This window comes from Syngnathoides biaculeatus, chromosome 14, assembly GCF_019802595.1.
Source record: "Syngnathoides biaculeatus isolate LvHL_M chromosome 14, ASM1980259v1, whole genome shotgun sequence".
Classification (NCBI taxonomy): domain Eukaryota; kingdom Metazoa; phylum Chordata; class Actinopteri; order Syngnathiformes; family Syngnathidae; genus Syngnathoides; species Syngnathoides biaculeatus.
The window spans coordinates 14,242,866-14,255,614 of record NC_084653.1 but is presented as its reverse complement, the minus strand read 5'-3'; the positions used below and the strand labels follow the sequence as shown (position 1 = coordinate 14,255,614).

General features: G+C 40.3%; 1 protein-coding gene across 1 annotated transcript in view; it reads left to right on the top strand.

Annotated features, from left to right (window-relative positions):
- The window catches only part of LOC133512372 (unconventional myosin-X-like), an 89,634-nt gene that overhangs the window by 63,763 nt on the left and 13,122 nt on the right, over positions 1–12,749 (top strand). The window contains exons 22-26 of the mRNA XM_061841937.1: positions 2,617–2,723; positions 7,396–7,764; positions 8,852–8,885; positions 10,426–11,184; positions 12,511–12,634. Of these exons, the coding sequence (XP_061697921.1) occupies positions 2,617–2,723; positions 7,396–7,764; positions 8,852–8,885; positions 10,426–11,184; positions 12,511–12,634 (1,393 nt within the window). The remainder of the gene's footprint in view (positions 1–2,616; positions 2,724–7,395; positions 7,765–8,851; positions 8,886–10,425; positions 11,185–12,510; positions 12,635–12,749) is intronic.

The following is a 12,749-nucleotide window of genomic DNA, read 5'->3' as shown; positions in this document are numbered from 1 at the left end:
CACCTTTTAGCTGGACATCAGACAAAAAAAAATATAAAAGTAGCATTTTTCTTTATGTGTTTGGGAGTTTTTGTTATGGGCTAGTGAAACCAAGGCTGAATTTTTAGGCTTTAATTAAAAAATGTATAAATTCCATGCCTACAGTGAAGCATGGATTGTGGCGGCATTGTGCATTTGGGCTGGCTTTCTCTAGTTGTAACTGCGCTTTACTCAAGGTGGAGGGAAGTGAAAAGTTTCAAGTAAAATTCAGAGTTAGCGTTGGACAACATCTGAACTTTATTTGGAGTTAATCAGAGGCTTTTTGAATCATGGAAGGTGTGGGCGTAATCACATTCATTCTGAACATGGACACATCACATTGATAAGCGGGTGTACGAGAACAACCACATTTGTTAGTTGCCTTGTGTTGTTCTGCACCATCTGGCAGGCACACTACACATGTACACTATTGTACATATGGCACGTTTGAAGTTGGCCACACTCTGCTTAATGAATACTGTATACAGCTTGTGGTGTTACAGTAATGTAAACATGCCTGTCAAAATGAAGCACATGGTATACATCTCTGGATATGACTATCTCACCTAAATATCATTTTTCTGTGCAACGCATCCACGGTTTGAACTTAAGCTTGATGACTACTCCTCGTTATAGTGAGGTTTTGTGTCCTTCAGTGCACATAATCATGTTTTTGAGGTAAGAGTAATGTTGTGTTGGTTGTGGGAAGAGGACTAAAGAGAGGGGGAGAGGGATAGAGAGACAGAGAGAGAGAGGACTGTTTCCTTTGGAGGGGGAACAATCCATGTGTAATTATACGGTTGATGATTGTGTTGCGAAAGAAGTGTGAGATCTGTATTAGGAGATGGGCGTGGATTAGGTGTGTGGCGTGTTGTGCGTAGATGGGGGGAAGGATGTCGGACGGAGTAGGAGCTTCCTCCTTCTCCTCCTCCAGTGTGGGAATGCAGCTGTGGGATTCTTTGATTGGTGGCACATCTGAGACACAAACATAAGTGACGAACTAGGCCCGATGATGCTATATTTAGGGTCTGATTTACCAATATCCCAAATAGTGGACTCTAAATTGTGTTTTCACTCTAACAGTTTGCGCAGAGGTGATAAAGTAGAGGCCATTTTATTTAAAAAGACTGTTTTGCGCTTTAAGTATTTCTTACGGATTCAACAATGGAACATTTGTTAGTGCACTGAAAGCACAAAATGATGTTTGAACTGAAACGAGTGACTCGACTTAACAGTTCTTCAAGATGCAAGTGATCCGTCCATCAGTTTGCATTACCACTTATCATGGTTAGGGTCACGGGGCACTGGTGCCTATGCCAACTGACTTCGGGGGAAAAACCGGACTACACCCTAAACTGGTCACCAGTCAGTCACAGGGCACATATAGACAACCGTTTCCACTCACATTCACACCATCACTGAGTGCGACCTGAAACCACACTGCCTGCATCAAAGTCAGGTGAGTGTACTAATACACCATCAGTGGATGCAGGACATTGTACGGGCAGTGTTTCTTTTTTTTTTTTTTGCTTTTAATGGTGAGTAAAAGACGGCATGGTGGGACAGCTGTAGAGCGTTGGCCTCGCAGTTCTGTGGACCGGGGTTCAAATCCCAGCCCCGCCTGTCTGGAGTTTGCATGTTCTCCACATGCCTGCGTGGGTTTTTTCCAGGCACTCTGGTTTCCTCCCACGTCCCAAAAACGTGCACGTTAGGTTAATTGTGGACTCTAAATTGCCACTAAGTGCTATTGTGAGTGTGAATGGTTGTTTGTTGTATATGTCTTGCGATAGGCTAGTGACCAGTTCAGAGTGTACCCCGCCTACTTTCCAAAGATAGCTGCGATAGGCTCCACCACTCTCACGACCCTTGTGAGGATAAGTGGCTCGGAAAGTAGATGAATTTGATTTAACTTTTACGTGCAATTCATTGTAATTGAAGTTTGTTTTTCTCTATTTAAGTGATGTGTCGTTTTTCAAACAGTGCATAATGTTTGTGGCTGACAATAATATTAAAAATACTTTTATTTCTTATTGTTGAACACTTCGGATTAGAAAACATATTTTAAAGTGGGTTTTGATGACAGTACCTGTGAGAGCCAAGTATTTTTTTTAGGTGGTATAAAAAGTTTGAGACCCGCTGGCAGTGATCACATGACATAATGTTGCCCTCTCCCATGATATACCCTCAACTTTTTGGGTGAAAAGTGCCTGCGAGCAAGGAAAGGGTTAACCAAACTCTTATTTCTTGTTCCTGAGAGAGCAAGCAGGGGTGTGGCTTGCGTTTTTTTCTGGACTCCCGCCACTGTCCCCTCCACCACTCCCTCCACCCTTCCCTCCCTTTCCCTTCCCTCACTGCTTCTGCACACCAGTCATAGGGAAATGCTCAGGAAGTGCACACAATGAGGCTGTGCAGCAGCAAGAGCAGCGTCATACGCAGCAGCTCTGCAGTGCCATTCTTGCCCCAAGCTCCGGAGGGAGGAGGGCACCGAGGAGCCTGCTAAAAGCCTCGGCTCCACCACAGCTTCCACATAAACACAGTGTGGCGGCCTAAAGAGACAAAGGGAACTAACCCCCCATCCACGGTTTGTTCGTCCTGCAGGTGTTCCTGAAGGAGGCCCTGGAGCAAAGGCTGGAGAAGGAGAGGGAGGAGGTGCGGCACAAGGCTGGCATGGTGATCCGCGCCCACATCCTCAGTTATGTGGCAAGGTGAGTGACACTGACAGTTTTCAGTGTTTGTTTTGTGAAGCTCCTGCAAGAGTGGCGGTCTGGGGCATTTTGTGCATGCTTTCGGGCACGTTTGTGCATGTGCTGGTAACTGGGATGGTGCAGAAAAATAAATAAATTAACTTTAGAGCAGGACTCTTAATTCAATTCCAGTGGGCTACAATGGATGCACTTGTCTTTGCGCTGTCAATAAATCACAATCATGTGAGTGCCAGCGCCTCTACCTGACAGAGGCAGTGTATTCAGCATTTAAATCTGTTCTGGTCTGCCAAGCTGTTTGAGCATTTAGTCAATGTCCGTGATAACCAGCTTAAGGTCCATGTACAAGTACACTCTTTGGGATCATTGGTATGATAGTTCTGCGCACAAGTGGGATATTGAATAAATGCTCAAATGGCATTTATTCGATATCCAGCTAGTGCACTGAGTTATGAATTAAAACGATTGCTCTGTGAATAAATGCTCAAATGGTCTTATGGAGGAAAACTTTGACATGCTAATAGGGGCAGGTACATACTACTAGTGAGACAAAACAAATAAATGCTCGAACTGCTTCATGCCATGCTGTTTGAGCATTCTATCTTAACTCATTCACTGCCAGTCCGTTTCAAAGCATTGCCCCATATTGCCAGCCACTTTTGAGAATTTTCACTGATCTTTCAAGACACGCAGAATCTTGTTCAGTGATAATATAAGCACTGAACCTATCAAAAGAGTCGACTCGCTTCTTCCAGCAAAATAATAAGCACAATAATCTGTTCCATTTTCCATTCTTGAGCAGTAAGCAGGGTTGGTGTCACCAAAAACACCAGTTTCTGGGCCTTAAGATGGATATCAAGGTTATCAAATAAATGCTCCGATGGCTTACCATGCCTTCCAGGCACATCATCTCAACTGTAATGTTCCAGTGTGCACAGGAGCGACCTTAAATTGAAAAATCCCTACCGTTACAATGATGATAATGCTCACTTCTAACTAAATGGAATACTGACACCAAATCAAACTTCTTATGTAATAACTATTATAGAGAGAACCCCTGTATATCCGGTTCTGCATTCACACAGGCCAAAGTCTCATGTCTAGAGCAAAAATGTTAAAGCAAAATTTTCTTGGAAGCCAAGGAACTGTAAAACTCAAATCTTTCATTCAGTTAAGCCATCGCTTCATCTAATAGAAAATAAATGCTTTACTGCCATCATGTGGCATATATAGGAAATTAAAAAGCTTTTTGGGTTGGTGTCAGTGACTTATGTGACAATATTATGTTGACTTACTGTGAAAACCCATTGAGAAACCCCAATTTCATTGCAGTTGGGACATTGTATAAAATGTAAATTAAAAAATAAAAACATTTGCAAATCCTTTTAAAACTATATTTAATTGAATACACTAAAAAGACAACATATTAGTGTTCAAACTCATGAACGTTACCATAATTTCTTGTGTATCAGGCACAGCTATGTATAATACGCACTCCCAAAGTGGACCTCAAAATGATGGAAAACCCTTCTACCTATGTAAAATGCATTTTTACAATGCATACTTTTCCTTCTAATCATATGACCAAAACATTTATCTCTATTTTTTTTTCAAAGGATTGTTATCACGCTAAGCACTTTAATTTAACATGTAATACTTTTAATAATTAATGTTATATTGTAATACTTTTAGTTGTGCTCAAATGTTTGATTAGCAAGGCAGAATGTATAAAATGCATATAATTCTTTAAAGAAAACATGAAGGGCCAGGTGAATGTGATTCAAATTGAACAGTCAAGGTTCTCAGAGAATTATTGTCATTGAACAAAACATAACCATAAAAGAATAATCATGATTGTTGTACATATTGAATACATACATATTACATACACATATTTTTAAAAAAGCACTATATTTCACAAATTCTGCCACGGTATGTAAATTTATGAGCAGAAGATTAGCGTATCGTTTTGAAAGTAGCATATTTTGATTTATTCAAATTTGAACCTATTTTTTTCTAGAAAAACGAAATTATTTCTTCACAGTCTCCAATTTTTTTGATTTCCTGATTTTGTGGGTTTTATGAGGTGGAAGTCAAAATTATGTAAAAATAAAATACTTGAAATTGTGTAAATTGTGCATCCTGAAACTATAAATATTAAAAGTTTTTTTTAATAATCCAGTTATAGAAATTACCAATTTCATGATATTCAAATGTTTTTGGAAAGCGTCTGTTCCCGTAGGTCTGTGTTTGCACAATTTCAACAATTATCTTCAAACAAGAGTCACTGATGGTGTAGTGGTACACACGCCTGATTTTGGTGCGGGCACAGTGGGACCGATTCCCGCTCAGTGATGGTCTCGATATGTGCCCTGCGACTGACTGGCGACCAGTTCAGGGTGTAGTCTGCCTTTTGCCTGAAGTTAGGTGGGATAAGCTCCTGCGCTCCCGTTCCCTTGTGAGGCTAACGGGCTTGGAAAATGGATGGATCGATAGCCTCAAACATGTAATGTACTTTGAAAACAAATCTGGAATTTCACTTTACAGATTTTTTAACATCCTTGATGCGTGCTTTCCACATCTGAAATTCTTCTGACAATTTGACATAAATGACAACACAGTGTACAGTGGTAAAACAAGGTGGATTACAACATTTTATGTTCCGTTCAGAGCTGGCTAAAAAGACAGAGTGGCCTGACATGTTAGCCAAAGCCACAAGTGCAGCCTTTGTGTTATTATATGTAACAGTATCTCCGTCCCGAGATGAGTCACAGGCCAATTGTTTGATTACAGCGGTGACGGGACCCAAACTCGGGGTGAAAGGGTCAACGCATTGTCTGTGGGCCCTGATTTGTTTATAGTGCGTGCACGTGTCCAGTGTGCACGCGCGTAAGTGGAGGCGACTCAGCTTAGTCACAGGGCTAAACACAACAGCCCACACAACCGCATGCTCATCAGACTGTAAACACAGTGCTGGGTTTATTTAAACCCAGGATGCCAGTGGGGGTCAGGTCTGCAGTGTCAAAAATATGCTTGTGGTAACACGCCATGTTGACAGCGGCTATGTTTTGTCGTCATAATTAAGAAGTGCAAGAGATAGATAGATTGAGGTCATAATAGAGTGGGAGACCAATTGATTGATTGAGCCGTAAAGCAACTGTAACAAGCGTTAGAAAGATTGATAGCGCAAGGGATAGAGAGAAATACAGTTAGAGTTGGATAGAGCAAAAGCACAATAGCGTTAGATAGATGACTGGATTGAGAGATTGATGTATAGAGCGATTGAAAGGGAAAGAGATACAGTTCCAGTTGTCTTCAGAATGAACACAACATAAGATAACCGCCCAAATTACTAATACCATTATTTCTTGTGTATAATACACACCCGTGTATACTGCGCATCTCCAAAGTTGATCTCAACATTATGTAAAATGCTTCTACTCATGTATAATGAATTTTACAATGCATGATTTTGCCTCTACCCTGATGATCAAAACATGAAGTATTATTTTTTCCCAAATAATTATTCTGAAGTTAAACACTTTATTGGAACATGTAATATTTATTTTTTGTTTACTTGCTCTAATTTTGAATTTCACACCCCTATTTTTATTTAGTAAATGAGGAATGCACAGTTATGCTCATATTTTGATTACCGAGGATTAATTTTTAAGATGGGTACAATTCTTTAAAGAAAATATAAAAGGAAAGTGGAAAACATTTCATAATAATTTAATGGGAATCAAATTCAACTGTCAAGCATTTCAGAAAAGCATTATCATTGAAAATATCAGAACCATGAATAACTTGATGGTTATTGTTGAGTCATGAGTCATATTTAAAAAAAAAAAAAACTATATTTTCACAGGTATGGGCACAACTGTGCATATTTGCAGTCATACATACCCTTGTCATATTGGAATGAAATTATAGGCTACACCTTTTTCATAACCTCTAGGAGACAGTGGCGTATTAGAAGGAATTTGTACAGCTTTTACATAACCCCTAGATAGCAGTTTTTTTCATTTTCATTTGTGTACTGTTGACGTTACAATTTTTGGGGGGATAAAAGTGCACTTTATATGAAAGAAAATGCGCTACTTAAAATGAACATAGTAACTATAAAACCTTTTTTCGATATACGTAGAATTGAAAGCCATCCATGCATCCATTTTCCTACCCGCTTAGTCTCACAAGGTTCGCGGGAGTGCTCGAGCCTATCCCAGTTATTTTTGGGCAGGAGGCGAGGTATACCCTGAAATGGTTTCCAGCCAATTGCGTTGCACATAAAAACAAAAAAGCATTCACACTCGTGTTGACACCTAAAGGGAATTTAAGAGTCCTCAATTAACCTACCATGCATGTTTTTGGGAAGTGGGAGGAAACTGGAGTGCCTGGAGAAAACCCACGCAGGGATGGGGAGTACATGCAAACTCTACATAAGCGGGCCCGGGATTTGAACCCCAGTTCTCAGAATTGTGAGGCAGATGCTCTAACCAGTCATCTACCATGCCACCAGAAACATTATCATCTAACAATCCTACTTCAAGCAAAAGGCAGACTACACCCTTTACTGGTCACCAGTCAGTCCCACTTAAAAAAAAGAAATAAAATTTAAATAAAGTAAAATATAAAGCACTGTACTATATAATGAACTATGTTTTTTGCTCGTCAGGAAACAGTACAAGAGGGCCCTGGCCAGTGCCGTCACCATCCAAAAGAACTACCGCGCTCACTTCTGGAGACGTAGTTTCCTGCGTCTCCGCTCGGCCTCCGTCGTCCTGCAGAAGCACCACCGTGGCCAGCTGGCCCGATCTCTCTGCCGGCAGCTCAGGGAGGAGGAAAAACGCAAGCGCCGGGAGGAAGAAGAGAGGAGGCGCCTAGAGGAGGAAGAGGAAAGGAGGATGGAGGAGGAGAGGAGAAAGGAGGAGGAGAGACAAAGGCTGCTGGATGAGGAGCTGAAGAGGAAAGCCCAGGGGGAGCTGAGGCTTATAAAGGACAAAGAGGAGGAGCAGAAAAAGCCTGAAAACAGGGACGTTAAAAGGTAAGAAGTGAACCCCAGTTATTTCAGGGATACATTACAGACTCACCTGAGAGGTGAGAATCTGCACTATAAAGACACCATATAATGTATTAGAATAGTTTTGCCCCTCCTGCCTCATTAAACGCACTTCTTAAACATATTGTGAGCATATTTGAAAAAAATCCCCAAAAAGTACAGTCCTGTACATACAGTACATAATGTAATATCTGTCCACAAGGTTATCAAAACATATTTAAACTTATTAAAACATGGTACTATTTATTTACATTATTCTGTAGCACATCTTAATGCTCTCTTGCTGTAAGGAAATAGAAGACTATTGTGTAACATCACTTTGAAGAAATTAAAAGATGACACACACAGTTCTTCAAATAAGATCCCAAACATGCCTGCTTCAAGCTGCTTATTTCTCACTCCCAGTTGAAGCTTACTGGAAAACTGAGCCATAACACAAAAGAGAACAATTGTGGCTTTAAACAACAATATGATCAACCAAGCCATATAATTTGGGCTAACAAAAATCTGATGGCTAAATTATATAATGTGAAACACTATAGATGGGCTACTGGAGGTTAGCATCAATGTTACAGTATTTATCAAACCTTAACTACATCCAGTGCATTAACATATGCATTTAGCACCAAAATATTCTTCCAAAACACAAAATTACATCTAAAAAAGGAATCTAGTTTAATGCAAACTCATAATGCAATAAAAGTGCTAATGTAAATTAGCATTGATGCTGCGATAATTATAAACTTTGAATACATGGCATAGGAATGCATACAAACAAAGCATACAACAATACCTCCATGTATATATTATCTGTGCTTTGATAACTAATCTTGGAATATAGTTCATGACTTCTCTGTCACTCTTTCTTCTTTTACTTCTTTGATTGATTGATGGTTGATGCACAGTTTTGCATTATATTAAGTCTATAGCAACAAGACTGGCGGTGTGCTGGTTCATTTGCCCAACTTCAATGCAGGCAATTTAGGTTCACTTCCTTTTTGAGCAGATGGATAGATAAATAGTCCATAGCAAATTTGCAATCTGCAATAAATAACAAAACTTTTTTCCCCAGGAATTCACTGGTGCTGAACGGTGCTTGTCAGAAGGTGAGAACACTGAAACACTCATTCACTGTCTTGCTTTTTTTTAAGTTGTTGTTGGTTTTTAGTGAATTGCAAGTGCAACAGTATTCCAACAGATACAGTAGTGCTGTTCTGAAGAAAGCTTGAAACAAAGGAAAGAAAAGTCACTACTACTGTCAGTGCTGTGCCAGCAAACGTGATTTTTTTTTTCTTCCCCCAAAGTGACTCACTTAATTTATATGGTGCCAAATAAATTCCACCAAGCAAGCAGAAGCCATACCAGATTTTTACATGACTTTCTGAGCAATTCTCTACGATTTATGTGGCTGCTACTGCAAGCTAGCAAAAAAAATAATTTGTGGAGTTTTATAATGAATCCCACGGACCAATGATTCCTCACCCCTGTGGTGCAAGAAGTTATCCAATTTTATTTAAATTGGTCAAGATTATTTATATAATACAAGAAATGTATCTGACTTCATCTATCACTACTTGTGGTTTTATAGTGACAGGAAGAACAATTAAATGGCAGTGCACAACAGTATTTCAATACTTTTCATGACATTTTTGTTTGATGTTGTGCAGTGAGATTTTTCTCGTTTAAAATATCCACCTTGGATCAATAAAGGTTGGGAAATAATGAGATAGCCACTAGTCATCTGCACAATTTAGTACTTCACCAAAAAAAACAAAAATTGGAACTTAAAAAGCATATTTGACAGTAATGTTTTTAGCTTGTAGCCTACCTAATACACTTTTTCAACTTTCTACTTTCTATTTATGCTTTTCAATTGGAAAAATAAGGTGCTACCAGCCTCCTGACCAGGTACTGGAAAGCGGGGTGGAGCATGTGGACCTGATACCACATGGCTGATGTAAACCACTTCTGGTCATTTATTGATATAGCATATTAATACACTAGAGTCTCCAATTGGCCAGTTGAACTTACAGTAAAAGTTCAATACAACTGAACTGTACTGAGGCTGTGATTATTTGATATACCGCTATAGAAACCCTGCGTACTTTACTGTATGGTCCACTGTCTCTACGTGGCTGCCACGGTCTGTTTTTCTACTGCACACAGTAAAGAAAAAAAATTACACCAAAAAAAATAGATATCACTCTCGTTCTCCGTCAATGTTATTGTTCATTCATATTGTTGCACTCAATGCAAAACTTGGGCATCGTTTGAATTTGAAAGATTTTGCTTCCAATTTCGGTTCCTTGTTTCGATTCTGATTACAAACGATTCTTGATTCCGATTCTTCTTGTGGACAGGGTCAAGACATTTCTTGCACAAAAAACATTTCTTAGAAAAAATGTGCAAGAAAGAGAAGCATAGTGGAACATCAGTTTTGATATGCTTTACTATGATTCAATTTACAACAGATTTTTTATTTTTTTTTGGCTGGGACAGATTTCCTCTGGGAAATATCGCTTTGGATTTCTGACATTTCGTTCAAGTCCAGATTTTCTGCAAAGGCTCAATAATGAAAAACCAAGGTTGCACTGTAGAAAACATAACTCTCATAAATGTTGACGTCTGACATCATCTTCTCTGCAGAAAACGCTGTCTCAGACTGTGTCCTACAACCACACCACAGAGGAGGAGAGCCGTCAAATGGAGGAAATCCTACGCCTGGAGAGAGAAATTGAACGCCTGCAGAGACAGCAGGAAGACGGCGTGTCTTTACTGGGCGAGATATCGTGCGAGGATCTACGGCAGATACGTGAGGCTGAGATCTACCGACTGGAGAAGGAGGCTTCCCGTGTGGCTACAGAGTTCCTGGAGCTTTTGGACTTCGGGGGCTTGGAGCCGTCGCTGTCAAGTGATGAAAACCTCCACGACCTGACTGAATCCACCGCTCCTCTGGCTGAGGAAGAGACAGACGAGGGTTTCCATGCCGAGGACGAGTGCGTTCCTCTACCTGACTTTCCCCCACCAGCTAAAGAGCCCCTGGACAAGGATGTATTCCAAAGCCTCCCCCCGCCTCCACCGGCCTTTTCAGAGGGACTCTTGGCTAGCCCTCCAATGGCTTCCCCTTCCAACGGACTCAATTATATCTCAGACTCCCAAAATCCCTTCTCTGCTCCCCCTGTCATCACTAACAGCAAGGGCTCGAACTTCGAGCCTGTGAGCCAGGAGGCATCCTGCTCCAACCTGCCCGATGCAGAGTCGGACTTTGACCAGGAAGAGTTTGATGAAGCTCACAGGAGCTCAGGTGCCAGCATCAACAACGGCCACCTTACGGGTGAGGAGGTGCTACGCCAGTCATCCTGCACCCACAACAGCCTGGACTCCTATAAAGGCAGCTCGGACTCGGTGAGAACAACATAGTAAAGGGCTGTCTTGACTTACAAGTTCTTACCCGACATGAATTTTTTAAGGTTATGAACCAATGCACAGCCACTGTATTTTTCAGACAAGTTTAACAGGCTTCAAGCGGTTTATTGTAACTCCCAGTTGAACTTTACTGTCGTACTAAACAGAACACGAAGAGAAAAATGTTTATTTAAGACAACCACAATTTGCATGTCCGCTTGCTTAATGCTAAAACACAGTACAAAATGCCATAGACATGCTAATCAATAGCATCTATGTGGCGGCATTATAACACTTTAAATAATGGCTATTTGAACACAACAGTTGCAACAACACATGTAGACAGACAAAATGATAATAGTGATGCATAAATCCGTTATCCTCTGTGGAAAAACATCTTTCTGATTCACTTGTGAAATTACTTTATTTGTGTCTATATGCCCTCAGGTAGCCAAGGCACACACACCAGAAAGAGCACAAAGGCTAGAAAGGATTGTTTTGTTTTGTTTTTTCATTTTCACTGGGTAAAGATGATTTGAGATACAATTGTATTGAGTTGCAAGTGGGGTTATGAATTAAATTTAACCATTTGTCTTGGGTTGCGATAGAGATGCAAAGGAGAGGGACAGAGATGGCTAGAGAAAATAGGATTGAGAGGTTGAACGACAAGTAAAAAATTGGCAACAACTGCCACATCAATGAGGTAGAATGATGCTAGGAAAACGAGAATGAGCTACTCCTAAATTCACCAATTTGCTAATTGTTTTTTTATAACCTATCATCTGTCAAAAGTACTGCTCCAGCTCTATCTTGTGGCATTGTCGGTAATTCTAAACCTTTTTGAGGGTGGGAGAAATCAGTTCTCTCCGGCCAGTGTTATTCTGCAACCATTCACACTCACATGCACACCTAACTAAGCATGCTGAGAACATGCAGACTCCACAAAAGAAAACATAAAAATTGAACCTCACGGGACCTCAGAATTATGAGGTAAACCAATCTTCCCATGTGCTTTCTTCACCGATCACAATCGATTAATTGATTTAGCAATCATTAAATTTCCCTCTAATTCAAATAAATGGAGTCAAATATTGCCATCCTTAGTACTGCCTAATGAAAGTGCTGTGAGTCAGGTAGTTTTACACGCCTTCAGTTTCTCTTATGTTGTCAAATCAAAATATAACAAATGGAGTTTTTTGATATCTAAAAGTGATGTTATTTTCAGCACAGAACTCTCAGGTGCAGAAATCTATTCAGAGTTTCTTGTGTGCATGCCAAAGTTAAAAGGCACTCAAAGACAAAGCGTCTTGTCATCTTTTGTTGCAGTTTATTGACAGCGACGAGGACAACGACGGCTATGTGGACACAGACGAAGAGGTTTCCAACGGCAGGCTAAATCTGTTGAATGGCGTCGGCCCTCCCTACTTCCATGGCTACCTGTACATGAAAAGTGAGTAGGGTCATAAAATCCTCTTTTGCAATAATATCCTGCATCACAGTATAACAGAAGACCCAGCATTTACTGTATGGAGCCTGTATAAATTCAGCAAAGTGGCATACCTTTT